Genomic DNA, 16,448 nt, shown 5'->3' with positions numbered 1-16,448 from the left:
GATTTTTAAAAAAACATGTCGATGATTATAATTTCTTATCAAATAATGAATCCTATTCAGATATTCGTCTTTAATATTAGAAAATTATTAATTTCTGTGGACATTTGTCAAAAAATATTACTTACAGTGGACTACTTTGCGCATCAAACTGGTTTCCGCTTCAGTTGTGAGGCACTTCCGTTATACTTTTGACAACAATAACAAAACACAAAATGAATCAATAAAGTCACTTATAAACCGACTGCTACTTAAATCAGTGTAAGTAAAGTTGTTGTTACAACATTATACATGTTCGTTACGTTATGAGATAAAGTTTATCTTGAACTGCATAATCCATTAACTACGTTTACATGATATTGCATTTACAACTTCTTTGACCCCATTTTTTTACGTGAATGACAGCATTCTCGTGCAACTCGTGCAAACAGAGTTATGAAAAGTATGGTGGAGAATTCAAGGACAAATTATAAATGACATTAAAGTGAGGATAACTGTATATTCGTCCAGTTTTGATCATTGACATTCCTGCTGTGTATTAGTAACTTTTGTGAACAAGATTAGAATGTTGCTTTTGCACAAATACACATTGATTGGACCTCTCAACCAAATGTCATAACTTATTTTAGGGATTTTTAAGACAGTACATTTTCAGAAGTTTGTTGAATGTGTTTTGATATTTAAGTGCATTGCAGTTCATGAATACCAAGTAAAAAATTAATAATGGCAACATTTCTAGGCCTTTATTGTAAGCCACTAGACTTCTGTAATGATAAATGTTTAATGTATTAAGGGGAATATACTCTTTTAGTTTTGTAATGTGGCATTCCTTGACCACCGTATCTTTTCTTATGCACTACTTTGTAAACAAACTAAATAATGTGTTTTAGCTCACATATGCCAAATGAAAAGCAAGACAGTGAACTTATTTCACATTCTTTCTTTAAATTAGAATCTGTAGGACATTGATAAATGTTTGGACAAAGTGAAGCACTATTATTTTCGCACCAAAAAGTCTTAATTGTTGACTTTGAATGTACACAAGAAGTCTTATGTAATTCAACAATAACTTTCTTGTTTCAGTTTTTCTCATTTTTATTTTAGTGAGCAATCCTTTGTGTACTTATAACAGTTGAAACAGTATTCATTTCATTTACCAAAACTTTGTACTTTTTTGCAGGTAAATTTTATAATACCCCACCCACTTTTTTCTAATTTCAAAGTATGCGTCCCCTTAAATGGAATACAGGTAATTATAGTATTTACAGCATAAAAGAAGTCTACAGATGCATACGAGTCCAAAGCGTATAAACCCACCCTGGTTTTGTCGGTACTGAGAAATACATGAACCAAGTTCAAAAGTTTTCAAAGTAGTTCGTCTAAAAATTTCTTGACTATTTCTTTATACAATTTCTATTATTTTGAAATATTTTGTCAAGATATGGTTCAATCTTTTATCTTATTTACTAATATTATTAATAATTTGAAAAGTAGTTGAGAACAAAGTGGAAGATATAGTTATATAATAGCTCGGAATACACAAGTTTTTGTTTGTATCATTTTTTAAACCATCTGAGCCGCACCATGAAAAAACCAACATAGTGCGTTTGCGACCAGCGTGGATCTGGCCAGACCAGCCTGCGCATCCGCGCAGTCTGGTCAGGATCCATGCTGTTCGCTTACTAAGCCTATTGCAATTAGAGAAAACGTTAACGAACAGCATAGATCCATGCATATAGTTTGATCTGGATCCATGCTGGTCGCAAATCCGCTGTGTTGGTTTTCTCATGACGCGGCTCATTTATTTTCGTTACGAAAATGGTGAATAGAGCAAAACTTACAAATGTTACCATACCTTTTTTAATATAAAACATCAGAAATGTATGTATCACTTTCAAACGGCATAGCGCACTTCTTGTTTAGTCATCCCGGGCACTAGCGCATGAAGTTTCGGAGTAATTTGGTCTTTAAAAAATGTGATTTGGTACATGATTTTATTTTGTTCAGTCACATATCTCACATTTCCAAAACGTAAAGAATTGGATCAAATTCTGAAAAATATGGCCTAACAGAGTCCCATTATCCTCCCGTCCTAGCGTGTGTTTTGTTTGTTTTCTTACAGTAAACAATACATAGAAATACTGCCAGACGAGTCCAGCCCCATGAAACACTGTAATTACCCTTGGGTCTTTATTTATTTATATTTCAAAACTCTACTTAAGTAACTAACAAGGTCGCTGGTTAAAAGTTCAGAGAATTGGACCTGTGACCGTGAACAGATTCTTTTTGGCTTTGGATATTAATAGAATTAGATCAGATCAGAGGAAAAGAAGATTATGAGGTCAAATTGGAGTAAATCATTCTTTGTCTAGAGTTAACTTGATTCCAGAATATTCACAAAATAGTACGATATATTTGTCTATATATATATTTCCTATTACATGTCTTATACGAATTACATTTATAATTTTGTTTGCATATAACGATGTATCAAAATGTGTACAACTTTGTTTTGTCTTGTCGTTTAGCTACGCAAGAGCATTAGTGTCAGGTGTTATTTCAAGTTACTAAGCCGAAATTTCGAGTTACGTTTCTCGAAATTTTGAGTAAATAATTCGATATTTCGAGATACTAAGTCGAAATTTCGAGTTACCATGTCGAAATTACGAGTTACTAACTACAATAGTTTACGTTGATGTATAGGTCCTGGCCAGGATTAGGTACCTGGAGTATCCATCAGGTAGCCCTACAGGGTCATATATGATTAAGATGACCGGGCAGTGTTTGCTCATAAATTATCACTATTTAAACAATGTTTAAGTCTGGAAGGTTTTCAACTAGTTTGAGCCCATATGGCTAGGGGTCATAGACATACCCTACACGAACGTGTAGTAATGAGTCTGACCAAGATTGGGTATATAGATTTTGAGGAGAGGTCACAGAAGGTGGCCGGGAAGTATTCAAACTTAGAATATTTCACTATTTTGACCATATCAGGAAGGTTTTCAACCTAACTCGAGCCTCTACCACCTGAACATACTATACATGTAAATGAAGGTATATATCCTGGATACAGTTTGAAATCTGGAGTAACACTAGAGGCTATGGGGTAGGTTATACATTGATGTATGGTAGTATATGTTGAAGTCGCTACATGTTGTATACAACATATGGATGTGTGGACAGATGATTCCACTTCGAAGAGTCAAAGTCGTTCATTACATTTTTAGCCTTTGACAGACGGACAGGCGTTCAAATTTTGCGGATAAAAGGGCAAGATACGAAGTCGAAACTTCGTGTTTAATATTAACACGAAATTTCGAGTTACTAAGTCAAAATTTGAGTTAATATCTCGAAATTTTGATTTAAATATCTCGAAATTTCTAGTAAGTAACCCGAAATTTTGAGTTAGTAGACTACCTCGGAATTTCGAATTAATAAATAAAACGCACCTGGCACTAATGCTTTTCCGTATGAAACAATAATTTTATTAAGTTATAATTCAATAACAGTGACTGCACATTTATGACCAAATCATTTTATCGATTTTTGTGTTGATGAGAAAATCACTAGTTGACCTTTTTCATAATAATGATGGTGATCCACATTACCTTGTTTTCACTTTATGCACTATTTTGGAAATTGTGACAAACGAAGTAAATAAAAACAAATACTTTTTCTTGCTTTTCTACAAAAAATAACTTTTAATTCTTTAATCAGTGTTTCCACCATATTCATGTTGTGCAAAGATTAAGGAAACAACATTTAAAGAAGGAAGGGTTGAATGATAGCTGTTGCTGTTAAGCTTATGATGAAACTAGTATGAAGTATAAATGAATCCCTCTCGGTCGCTCTTCTTTTTGAATAAAACGAAATCCTTTGATGTCTTTTTTTTTCACAATCAGATGGATATATTGCTATATAAGAAACGCTACATATGCTTCTCTAGCATTATTGTTCTTTATTGTTATTATCAAGTTTATTTTTTACTCTTCCCTTAAACAAGTATAGTGTGATCAGACATGACAAATTGAGTATCACAATGTATGCCAGAAGCTCTGCGATGTTTGGCTTGCAGTGAGCATTAGCATTAGTCTTGAAATCAATATAAAGGCACCGGAATTGTAGGGTCATCGTTAGAATAACAAACACATGGAAAATTTGGTGACTCTGTCCAATAATATCAAAGTATCCTGGCCACGTGCTTTCTGGTTGATGTAGAACAAAGGCCAGGGTCATACAAATAAATGATACACAGACGATGGTCACGTGATTTAAAGAGCTCAGTTCACACTCAGAACTTTTAAAACATTCTATATAACGTGGAAAAAATGGTATAAAGTTCCAAAGGCCTTGTATAGAAATTCCAACGACAACCATTATTTTTCTTTGACTTAATGACAAGTCATGCCCGTACCAAAGTTTTGCTAAACATATATTGATGAAATTGAGATATGTCCAAACGATCTGAATAGTGACGAAATAAGGACCTAACCAGTCGTACATATCTTTGCTGGAGACACCATACAATGCAAGAATGGCTGTACCAAAACCCCAACTGACAACTCCGACATAGTCGTACATAAAAACGAGAAAATTTGCATGGCAAGATTTGGAATGCAGTAAGTGTGCTGTTGCACTATTAAATAACGTTATGAAACAGCAAATACCAAGTCCTAACACCGTTCCTTTAATTTTTGACCCTTTGTCTTCGTAGATCCCATAGTATGTGTATGTCTGAAATAAGATCAGTAAACAGCCAATCAGATGCGTCCATACATTTACACTTTCATTATGCACGTGCAATAAACTTTTTACGTAATAGCTCCACGGCTGATACGGCAGACGATATCCGGTCTTTACGTGCGGAATCCTCATTTCGAGAGGAAGCTTTTCCGCAGGCAATGTCCTCGGCTTATATATCATTTTGTTTAAATTAAAACCTGTTAGGTTTCTTCCATCAATCTCCTTATTCCACAATGAGTCTTATCTGGATGGCTTATTTTATGACCAGATATAGATAGTTGCCATCCCCCGACAGCGACAGTCAAAATTTATCACGCTGTCCCGTTATTAGGACTATTCCTTTCTCTTTGGTATGTTACAGTATAAGTTATATTTCAGCAGACGACATCTCAGTTTCATATTGTCGGTGTTATTTCTTCCTACTTCCGTTAACTTTTGCACATCCTTTTTCATATATACATGGTAGTATCCAGATTATTTCTTTATTTATACATAACAATTAACATAAGTATCATGCGCGTGAATCCGATCATCTCATTTAAGTTTCCGGTTTATGTCCATACACGATAACCTGAAAGATATGGTACACAAAAGTATTTGTTTATGGTTGATTTGTTACCCTGTCATAGTGTATAATATAAATACTTAAAATTTGGCCCTCTGGCTTATCTCACTGCGTTTTATTTCCTGCATTTAAACGTATGCATGCATACTTTATATGTTGCAATTAACATATTTTACCTAACGACATATTTAACCAGCGAATAATATCGCAACCCTGCAGACGGTCTTTAATAACGGTTTCCTTAGCAACGGAAACATGTCTACAAACATAGCTATCATCATAACAGCGATATGAAGTTATTTCCACCATAAAATCCGAGCAAAATATGCAATTAGTTTATTTAGCAACGAAAATGAAAATATTTAATAAAAATCTGCTGAGTTTACTGCTCGTAAACAAACGGAACTACTTTTGTAACAAGTAGACACAAACGATAAGAAAGAACTGATATACGATAGAAATAAATAAATGAATTCTCACATACCAACAAATCCCGGTTTAAAACACTTACTTGTCTAACTTGATTGCAGTAAGTTATCATGTAGACTATCTACATTTAAATAGTTCGTGCGTATCCAGGCAGAGAAGTTTTCTAATTCTACAAATGACTACTGTATGTAAGGTAATTCAAGGCTACGTTTAATTACATTCATTACTGTAAACTTTTATCTTTGAAACGAATTTGTTTTATACTCATTTTAATGAAAGTTTGATTAGTTCATGATACTTAATATTTAACAATTCTACAAATGACTACTGTATGTAAGGTAATTCAAGGCTACGTTTAATTACATTCATTACTGTAAACTTTTATCTTTGAAACGAATTTGTTTTATACTCATTTTAATGAAAGTTTGATTAGTTCATGATACTTAATATTTAACAATTCTACAAATGACTACTGTATGTAAGGTAATTCAAGGCTACGTTTAATTACATTCATTACTGTAAACTTTTATCTTTGAAACGAATTTGTTTTATACTTATTTTAATGAAAGTTTGATTAGTTCATGATACTTAATATTTAACAATTCTACAAATGACTACTGTATGTAAGGTAATTCAAGGCTACGTTTAATTACATTCATTACTGTAAACTTTTATCTTTGAACGAATTTGTTTTATACCCCATTTTAATGAAAGTTTGATTAGTTCATGATACTTAATATTTAACAATTCTACAAATGACTACTGTATGTAAGGTAATTCAAGGCTACGTTTAATTACATTCATTACTGTAAACTTTTATCTTTGAAACGAATTTGTTTTATACTCATTTTAATGAAAGTTTGATTAGTTCATGATACTTAATATTTAACAATTCTACAAATGACTACTGTATGTAAGGTAATTCAAGGCTACGTTTAATTACGTTCATTACTGTAAACTTTTATCTTTGAAACGAATTTGTTTTATACTCATTTTAATGAAAGTTTGATTAGTTATACTTAAAATTTAACAAATTTATTACGCTCATCATTTGCAGTTTCGACTTCCAGACTTGCGCCTTCGCGAACAAGTTCTTTAAATGAAAGAGAACGTTGATTAAGCACCCTGCATCACTATTAAAGATTTTTCAGAGTAACATTCTACATACATGTATATCTTTAATCGACTATTTTAGCACTTTCATAATTAGATGTACCTATCATGTCTACAAAAGCCTATAAATTTATATCAAACTTTACTTTAATTCAGTTTTGCTATATGTTCTGGTCCTTTGGGATCATGGCGTCCATTCAGTAACTGTGTAATAGAATACCGCCGGTGCTAGGGGTGGGAGAATGAGGGGTGCTGCACTTTCCATTACCTCATGTGAACGTTATCAAACCGAATCTGCTATTATTTTGCTTCATAGTATTCTATGCTTCCAAAGGCTCATTGGATATATTTGACCCTTCTGTTCAGTTTGCCAGGAACCCACAAAGTGTAAGATCATAGTTTGAAGGATATGAAAATGTATGAAAGTCCATAAAATAAGGGTAAGACAGGAGATAGTGGTCGCTGACACGAGGGTTAGCCCGCTTTGTAAGACTGTAATTTTGTAAGTGGTGAATCTGAAAAATATAATTAAAATTTTATAATTGTTTATAAAACAAGCAGAGGAGATAGGATAGACTGGCAGCTGAAAGGGGGTTCAGTAGTCACCGGACGTAAGAAATAAATTCAGTAAGTGGTGAAATTCGAGAAATATGAAATTTTATCATTTTCCATATAATGGCGGGGGAGAGAGCTAAGGCGCTTAGTCCTGTTTTTTTTTCGAAGTAAGAATTGTTTTGTAAGAATAAGTTAATTCTTAAGAGCTGAAATTTGGAAAGAATGAGATTAGATCATTGATTATAGAATAAGAGGAAGGTAAGAGGGAGTGAGAGCAAAACGGGGGTTAATCCAAGGCCTTTTAACAGTATAAATTGTTATATGTAACCGGTAAACTATGTAATCATTGGTCACACCGGAGGAAGAGATCATAGCAGGGAGACTGAATATGGCTTGTGTCTCCATCGTATTTATCGACAGACCCTTAAATATCGAATGGCGAACTCGTAACGAATGGTTTTGATATTGTTTTTACTCCCTAACCTTTTTGATTTAAGTTACAACGTCCATTGTAAGTAATTCTTACAATATGCGGGCTTCTGGTGGTCTGGGCAGAAATTGAGACATGTCAATTATTGGAACAGGTTATTTAAATAACATTGTCGAATATCTGGACTTGTGTCCACTCGAAAAGAAAAAAAAGCGAGTCAGTTAATACGATTTTCACCATTGTGAACAAAAATATTCTTTGTTAATTAACTTTCTCTGTGAAAATATGAAAAACAATACCCATGTTGAAAAAACGTTTACTGGCGGATACTATCATACTACTGCGGATCAACACGAATAAAAAAGTTGTATTGTCCAATACGGAATATCATTGTACCCATTTGAAAAAAACACATAGCCTCGACTAACCTTTTTTTCTTGGAATGTGTACATGTACTTGTCCAAATAGACAATTTGTACAGAACAATTTTAATCAGTACACAGTACACTAAAAAGTATTATTACAGTTGTTTCCGGTTATTAGAATGTCAGTCGGTGTGTCTGTTAACCGGTTATCGTGTAGTCTTCCGGGTACTTGTAAGATTACCTCGTGTTCACACGTGTTACTTTTTATAGTACGGTATACACTCTGAGCTGTGTGGACACTTTTCTAGTGTTTTGGGACCGCGTAATAACTCTTGACTGTCGCTGTCCCGTCACAGAGGAATGACAACTATAAAATAACAGATCATAAAGTAAGTCATCCCGATAAGCCTTAAGTAAGACTAACACTTTTCCTGCCCCAGGACGAAAATACTAATATCCTTCAGTGTTCTTTATTTTTGTTATCAAGTTTTCTTTTTACTCTTCCCTTAAACAAGTATAGTGTGATCAGACATGAACAATTGAGTATCACAATGTATGCAAGAAGCTCTGCAATGTTTGGCTTGCAGTGAACATTAGCGCTAGTCTTAAAATCTATATAAAGGCATCGGAACTGTAGGGTCATCGTTAGAATAACAAACACATGGAAAATATGGTGACTCTGTCCAATAATATCAAAGTATCCCGGCCACGTGCTTTCTGGCTGATGTAAAACAAAGGCCAAAGTCATACAAACAAATGATACGCAGACGATAGTCACGTGATTTAAGGAACTCAGTTCACACTCAGAACTTTTAAAACATTCTATATAACGTGGAAAAAACGGTAATAAGTCCCAAATGCCTTGTACAGAAATTCCTACGACAATCATTATTTTTCTCTGACTTAATGACATATCATGTCCGTACCAGAGTTTTGACAGACATATATTGATAAAATTGAGATATGTCCAAACTAAGTGAATAGTGACGAAATAGGGCCCTAACCAGTCGTACATATCTTTGCTGGAGACACCATACAGTGCAAGAATGGCTGTACCAAAACTCCAACTGACAACTCCGACATAGTCATACATAAAGACAAGAAAAGTTGCATGGCAAGATTTGGAATGCAGTAAGTGTGCTGTTGCACTATTAAATAACGTTATAAAACAGCACATGCCGAATCCTAATACCGTTCCTTTAATTTCAGACCCTTTGTCTTCATATATCCCATAGTATGTGTATGTCTGAAACAAGATCAGTAAACAGCCAATCAGATGCGTCCATACATTTACACTTTCATTATGCACGTGCAATATACTTTTTACGTAATAGCTCCACGGCTGATACGGCAGACGATATCCAGTGTTAACGTGCGGAATCCTCATTTCGAGAGGAATCTTTTCCGCAGGCAATGTCCTCAACTTGTACGTCATTGTTATGTTAAAGCTAAATCTCGTTATTCCAGTATGAATGTATATTGGTCAAAATCTCCCTAAACATTTCACTTATAATTACTGTGTCAAATGTTTTAGTAAATCCCTGTTTCAAACTTTACACTTAAAGCCCAAAATGCAATATAGTTTATTTTACTCCACATCCTTTTGCAATTCGAAACAAGTATTTGTATACTCGTTAGGATTTACATGCACTTTACAAGATTTACAATATCCTGGTTGTCATACAATTGATTTTAGACTGTAGTTTAATATTTCATTCACGAGGGCGTAGCCTGAGTGAAATACACACGCGATGTATGTTAATCAAAGCATTGAGACGTCTAGTGGGGACGGGTGCACTATTATGTACCTCAATGCCATTCATTAACAGGAATGATACAGCAGAGTACTAGAATTTACATTTTGTGTATTAAAATGTCATGTTATATGTACCAAATGGAGCTTTATAAAAACAACAAGCATTTTGCATGCAATAATTTATCCCAATAAGCCGAACGAGATAGGTTGTCTGTACAAATGTCTTATACTTGCGCGTCAATGTAAAGCAGGTGTATATATCCCGATCAAAGAGGTAGTTTAATGCTGAAAATCTTCTAATGTAGTCGAAATAAGGAATTTTAACGCTCAGATCGACTGGGTTCGAAACTGTATAGGAATTATTATAATGCCTTAGTTCTAAACAGAGGTCACGGCCGAGTGGTTTAGGTCGCTGACTTCAAATCACTAGCCCCTCACCGATGCGGGTTCGGCACTGAATTCTTCATGTGAGGAAGCCATCCAGCTCGCTTACGGAAGGTGCTCGCCCGTGGTGTCACATAAGGCGACCGGGAATTCCGTCCAAGGTAATGTTGATTTTGTATGATGTGAACTCGATTAAAAATACTGCCACACGGGAAGCTATGTTAGTCTCGTGACCGTACGAGATGGGGCGTGGCATTGTGATGCCCGTTGACGGTATCATAACACGCGCAACATTTCAAAATGTTGCACAAACCCATATCAAAATGTCGCATGTCATATCGTATCATCGTGCGTCCTATTGTACCATCATGCTCGAGTAATCACGCTTATCGGGCTCTACGACGACACCAACAGGATGCCGTAGCTGTTTATGACTTATTTTTTATGACATCCGGGATGAAAGTTAACCGTCTTATGCGTTTTAATGATATTCGCTGCTGTAAAATCAATATGAACGAATGTTAAGTTTGATTTTGAGTTCCTGTTTATGGCACGCCAATTGTCCAATAATTACGTGAACCCAGGTTCACGGTCGAAAAACTAGGATTAACGACCGATAAACTAGGTTTTTCGAACATAAAACCAGGTTTTTCGAATACTAACCTATATTTTCGAGCAAAAACATAAGATAACGGACGTAAACCATAGTTTACGCTCGTGAATCCAGGTTTACGTTCGATAAAACTAGGTTTCTCAATTGAACTATAAATTTCAGTCGTTATCCTAAGTTCACGAGCGTGAACCTATATTTACGGGCTTAAACCTGGGTTCACGAGCGTAAACCATAGTTTACGAACGTGAACCTATTATCGTACGTAAACCTAGGTTCACGTTTGTAAACTATGGTTCACGCTCTTAAACCCAAGTTCACTGTCATAAACATAGGTCCTCGCTCGTAAACTTTGGTTCACGTCCGTAAACCATGGTTCACGGCAAGCCAATTATCCAGTAATTACGTTCTTGGTCGAAAAACTAGAATTATCGAATACTAACCAATATTTTCGAGCGAAAACATAGGATAACGGGCGTAAACCTTAGTTTACACTCTTGAACCCATGTTAACGTTCGATAAACTAGGTTTTGGGCAAGAACATATATTTACGGGCGTGAACCTGGGTTCACGAGCGTGAACCATAGTTTACGAACGTGAACCTATGTTTACGACCCAAAATCATAGCTTTGTTCGAGAAGCCTAGTTTATCCAACGTAAACCTAGGTTCACGCTCGTATACCCAAGTTCACCATGGTTTACGTTTGATAAACTAGGTTTCTCGATTGAACTACGAATTTCGGCCGTTATCCTATGTTTACGGTCGATATCCTATGTTTACGCTCGTGAACCCTAGATCACGCTCGTAAACCATAGTTAACGACCATGAACCTATGTTTACGATCATGAACTTGGGTTTACAAGCGTGAACCTACGTTTACGACCGTGAACTATGGTTTACGGCGTTATCCTATGTTTTCACTCGAAAATATAGGTTAGTATTCGAAAAACCTGGTTTTACGTTCGAAAAAACTGGTTTATCGATCGTTATCTTAGTTTTTCGACCGTGAACCTAAGTTCACGTAATTATTGGACAACTGGCATGCCATACCTGTTCCAACCGTTCCTTAAAAGATACAGAATGTAGAAACGCATCGACAAAATACTTACATCACAGTACATGTATATCACTATTCTGCCATTTTGCTGCAGAGTCGAGTGTTACCTCACACCGACACAGTTTAGGTTATGTGGCGACTTTTCCAGAATGACGAAGATGCCTCTTTGAATGAGGTTGTGTTTAACAGTAGCACCGCCTGTAAGTGCTGGACAATATGCAAGAATAAAGTTATGGTTCTTGGCATTCTTAGTCATCTTAACAGATGACAAAACATGTATGAAGTTTGAAAGTTTTAGTACGTATTCAAGAAAAGGGAATTTAAACAAAAAGAAAACAACAAAGAACTACATATTTTCTAAGTTAAAAAGGCCCATAATTGTGACATAATGCAAGAGAGAGAGAGAGAGAGAGAGAGAGAGAGAGAGAGTTATTGTTCTTGACCTACATACTAAACAAGTGTACACAGTTTTAAAGCTATAGCTCTTATAGAAGTCAACAAAAGTGGACCTAAATAAAAAGAAGTTCAGATTTTCTAAGTACATAAAGGGCCATAGTTCAGACAAAATGTATATCCGACTTATGGCTCTTCGCCTACGTACTCACCTAGTCTGCAAAGTTTCAAAGCTAGTGTTCTTATAGTATTCATGTAAAGTTGACCTAAACAAAATTTTACCCTAGAAATTCAAATTTTCTTAGTACAAATAGGGACATAATTCTAACAACATGCATGTTAGAGTTATGGTTCTTGATCTACTTACTCATCTAATGATGGTAAACAAGTGAAAAGTTTCAAGGCTGTAGCTCTTGTAGTTTTGGGGAGAAAGTGGACCTAAACAAAAAATTAGTCAAGAAAGTAAAAAAAATTAAGAACAAAAAGGACCTTAATTCTGACAAAAAATTATCAGAGTTATGGTTCTTGGCCTACGTAATCTAATGATGATAAACAAATTTGCAAAGTTCAAAGCTATACTCCGCTAATAAATAATCTCATCAACCGTAAGCTGAAGTGATGGCCGCAGGTGTAGAACATGTGAGCAGGAATTTTATATACGATGATATTATTCTTTATTAAATCACCGGTAAAGTAAATAGTAGTAGCAAAATATTTACCCCCCCCCCTCCCCCCACCCCCATTTCCCCGCAAAAACAGTGCTATAAATGTCAACAAATTTAAAATTATGAATAAAGAAGTAAATACAACAAAAGGTCCAACATAAATACGGTGATCATCAGTCTGTTTTTGTTGCCTAACAAGTGCTTTTGTTTTCTTAGTATTTCTTACAGCCATTCTTCGACTTATGCCCATATCTTGTGTTTAAATATTCATATCAACTGTTCACTAAAGCATATGATTGGCAATGTGGTAATAGCTGCACCACGTCACTAAATGCCGAATCAGTCTTCCTTATGCGTCTGGGACTCTTTTACTCTCTCCAGACATTTTGGTACGAGTTTTGCTATGAAATATAAAGTAATGCCTTCAAGTACATAGAGAGCAACCATTATTACAAAGATGTGTAGGCAGTTCGGTTTACTGTGGGCCAAAAGATCATTCTTGTGGTCAGCGTAAACTGCGTCCAACTGGAACACGTGGTTACAAATTATTAGTACGTGGAAGATTTGATGTCCGTGCCCAACTATATCGAATTTCCCGGGCCAAGTTTTCTCTGGCTGATGGGCGGCAAAAGCTATCGCCTCCAAAATGAATACTATCTGTATTAAAGTCAGATGATTAAGGGAAGACATTGAACAACTTTCATCATCAAAGCACGTTTCGTAACGTGTCGCAAATGGCGCCATGTTGATAAGAGCTTGTATTCCCATTCCAATAATAAACATATACTTCCGGTTCAAATTATGTGGGTCATGTCCAAACCAGATCTTAGCCATGCACAAGTTCACAAAATTGAGATATGACGAGATAAAGACAACCGGAATGTATAGTGGCATTAAATAGTTGTAGGTTCGAGCCTCAGATAGACCATATATTCCTGCAATCCCCGAACCGAAGCTGAGAATTGTAGCTCCAATATAGTCGACCATGAATGCAACAAAGTGAACGAAAGGCGACTTAGAATGAACTAAATGAACACTGGCACTTGTAAACAGTCCAATTAAGCACGAGATACCGAACATCAGTAACGTGCTCATCACGTCATCCTTTTCGATATCGAATTCGCCGAAGTATCCGTACAGCTTGAGTGAAATAATAATGCAGCCAATGAGATGTGACCAGACGTTGATTGTTTCATTGTGAAGCTGAAATAGACTGAAGAAATAATATTTCCAATCTTTGTCCAGCACTCTGTAGCCTGACAAAATTGCGGGCTCGTGCAGAACATATGGCACGCGCTCAGCCGGAAGTGTCGGCTGTAGTTTTGTCTGCCAAGGGATTGAGTCAAGCGTCTGCTTTATCAGCTCTTTCAATGCTGCCGTCGGCATTGTGATCTGGAAAATAGGCGAAAAACAAGAATACAAATAAAAATACATACAGCGCGCAAGACTTTGTGGTAAATTTGTGTGCCACACCTGACGGACAAAACAAGATCACTAATTCATGAGTGAGCTAAATTGCATTATGCACAATTTTACGACTGTCATCACTGCAAGGTGTTCGAATAATTACACTAGACATGCAGGTAAGGAAAGAAAAACCTAGCTTACCAGTCAGACCACACTTTAATCCAAATATATATACATGTGTACATGTCTATTTCACCACAGTAAGAAATGTGTTAAATATTCCCTTTAAACATTATTGATTTTCGGTCGATAGTATTTTGATTTTACATTTAAAACCAATTTAAAAGCTTTCTGACATTTGTTTACATTTGTTGTGGATATGCATTAAGCAACCACAAGCATTCGGGTGTGGCGTTATATTAAAATGTGCACGGTTTGTATAAGAAAGTGATATTAAATGTTTATTCAAATTCGCTGAAAAGATGCGATTGTTTTTTTTCTTTCTCGTATACTTCATTTACTATTTGTTATGTACAGTCATTTTGCATAAGATACAGCGTAATCTTGAAAAAACTCCCCTGCGCTCCTCACAACATTCCTGGCCGTAAAAAAAAAACCCCGATCCTTCCCCGGGAGCCGCCTTCCAGCTGATAAACGTAAGGTCAGCTCCTGTGTTTGTTATAATGCTCGAAGGGTACTTGGGGTCCTCTCCCACTATCAAAGCTGGAAAGTCGCCAAATTATTTATGACCCAAATTTGTGAACGACTTTCAACCCAACAAAAACAAACAAAAACCCAAACTAAAATGCGTCGCGGTCATCCGGTCGCCAACTTAACTTCACAGGATATACATGTATTATTTTCGTCGCTAGTTAGACCAGACTTTTCTATCGGATACATCTATCAGCTAGATGAAGACCTAGTCACATTTAAACATTTTAATGATAATTTTGAACACTATTAGTTGTTCTGAAATGTTTGAAACATGAGCAGACAAATCAGGAGATCATGCCGCCCGTGGGGCAGTTCGACAATCCACCGGCAACTTACTCGAGGCTCTGATAAAAATGGATCTATTGGCTCGAAAGGTTATCTTCTGTTCGTGACTTAAGTTGTTTTACTGAATGAAGATAGGTGATAACAACTCTTGGTTTCTTGACAAGGGTCTTCTGGAATGTCATTTGAAAACATTGTTATTCTTAGCAAGTTTAAAGTCAACATCTTATTTAGTTTTGAAGTTGTACTCTAGACGCATAATAAAGGACAGACCTGAAGTCAATTTGTGACCTAGATCGTTGACCTACTATCAAGTTCATGTACTCAAATACTAAGGCAAAAAAATAAAAGTGTAAGAGATTTTGTATTGGTGGGGTTGGGAGTGGAACAGAGGGAGTAATGCGAATTGCTGCACTCCCCAAATCACCTCACCACCAGACTGGATTCAGAGCTTTAAGTCAATAATTTGAATAGTGTTGAAGTTGTACTCTGAACACAAAATAGACTTTCTTACCTTGACCTTTGACCTGCAGACCAAGCAAATGCGCTATGCACATCGTCTCATCATCACTACCTATATGCCAAGTTTGAAGTCAGTATCTTTATTAGTTATAAAATTATACTCTGGACATAAAATCAATACCTTGAATAGTAAGTAATCACGGCTCCCGACAAGAAATATGGACAAATTTGACCTTTGAGCTCCATTCGTGACCTTGACCTTTGACCTATCAACCTGGTTCATGTGCGCTCTCATCGTCTGATCACCATCTACATGTATGCCAAGTTTAAAACCGATATATGGTCAAAGTTGACTTTTTAGCTCCAATTGTGACCTTCACCTACCATTATTTTCAAATATAACAGGCGTGTAGCGAAGGTAGGAACCAAGTACTTCAATACATATAAGAGCTGGAGGATTTACTTCGTCAGCCAACAGAATAAGTAAGCAAGAAAGTGTATCCAAGGTTTCTGTTAG

The 16,448-nt window shown here is 35.9% G+C and overlaps 2 protein-coding genes across 4 annotated transcripts; both read right to left on the bottom strand.

Annotated features, from left to right (window-relative positions):
* Positions 1 to 3,672: 3,672 nt before the first annotated feature.
* On the bottom strand, positions 3,673 to 9,897 carry LOC123544266 (membrane progestin receptor alpha-B-like). Of its 3 annotated transcripts, none has more exons than XM_045330336.2 (2): positions 5,793 to 6,208; positions 3,673 to 5,314 (listed from the first exon to the last, which is right to left on the bottom strand). In XM_045330336.2, the coding sequence occupies exon 2, from the start codon at positions 4,921 to 4,923 to the stop codon at positions 3,949 to 3,951; it is 975 nt and encodes a 324-aa protein (XP_045186271.2). In that variant the 5' UTR covers positions 4,924 to 5,314; positions 5,793 to 6,208; the 3' UTR covers positions 3,673 to 3,948. The 3 variants fall into 3 exon arrangements, with proteins under 3 accessions (XP_045186271.2, XP_045186288.2, XP_045186280.2); XM_045330353.2 differs by lacking the exon at positions 5,793 to 6,208 and adding an exon at positions 5,485 to 5,747; XM_045330345.2 differs by lacking the exon at positions 5,793 to 6,208 and adding an exon at positions 8,264 to 9,897 and having other exon boundaries at positions 4,721 to 5,314.
* A 3,247-nt stretch (positions 9,898 to 13,144) lies between these two features.
* On the bottom strand, positions 13,145 to 14,843 carry LOC123545742 (membrane progestin receptor beta-like). The gene is made up of 2 exons (XM_045332050.2): positions 14,675 to 14,843; positions 13,145 to 14,458 (listed from the first exon to the last, which is right to left on the bottom strand). Exon 2 carries the CDS (start codon positions 14,450 to 14,452, stop codon positions 13,406 to 13,408), a length of 1,047 nt encoding a protein of 348 aa, XP_045187985.2. The 5' UTR covers positions 14,453 to 14,458; positions 14,675 to 14,843; the 3' UTR covers positions 13,145 to 13,405.
* Between the last annotated feature and the right edge of the window lie 1,605 nt (positions 14,844 to 16,448).

Source organism: Mercenaria mercenaria, chromosome 1 (assembly GCF_021730395.1).
Source record: "Mercenaria mercenaria strain notata chromosome 1, MADL_Memer_1, whole genome shotgun sequence".
NCBI lineage: Eukaryota > Metazoa > Mollusca > Bivalvia > Venerida > Veneridae > Mercenaria > Mercenaria mercenaria.
This window is presented reverse-complemented; position numbering and strand designations above follow the sequence as displayed.

Excerpts from the sequence above, each read along its gene's own strand:
- LOC123544266 (XM_045330345.2), bottom strand. The coding sequence starts at position 9,635 with ATGACGTACAAGTTGAGGACATTGCCTGCGGAAAAGATTCCTCTCGAA.
- LOC123545742 (XM_045332050.2), bottom strand. The coding sequence starts at position 14,452 with ATGCCGACGGCAGCATTGAAAGAGCTGATAAAGCAGACGCTTGACTCA.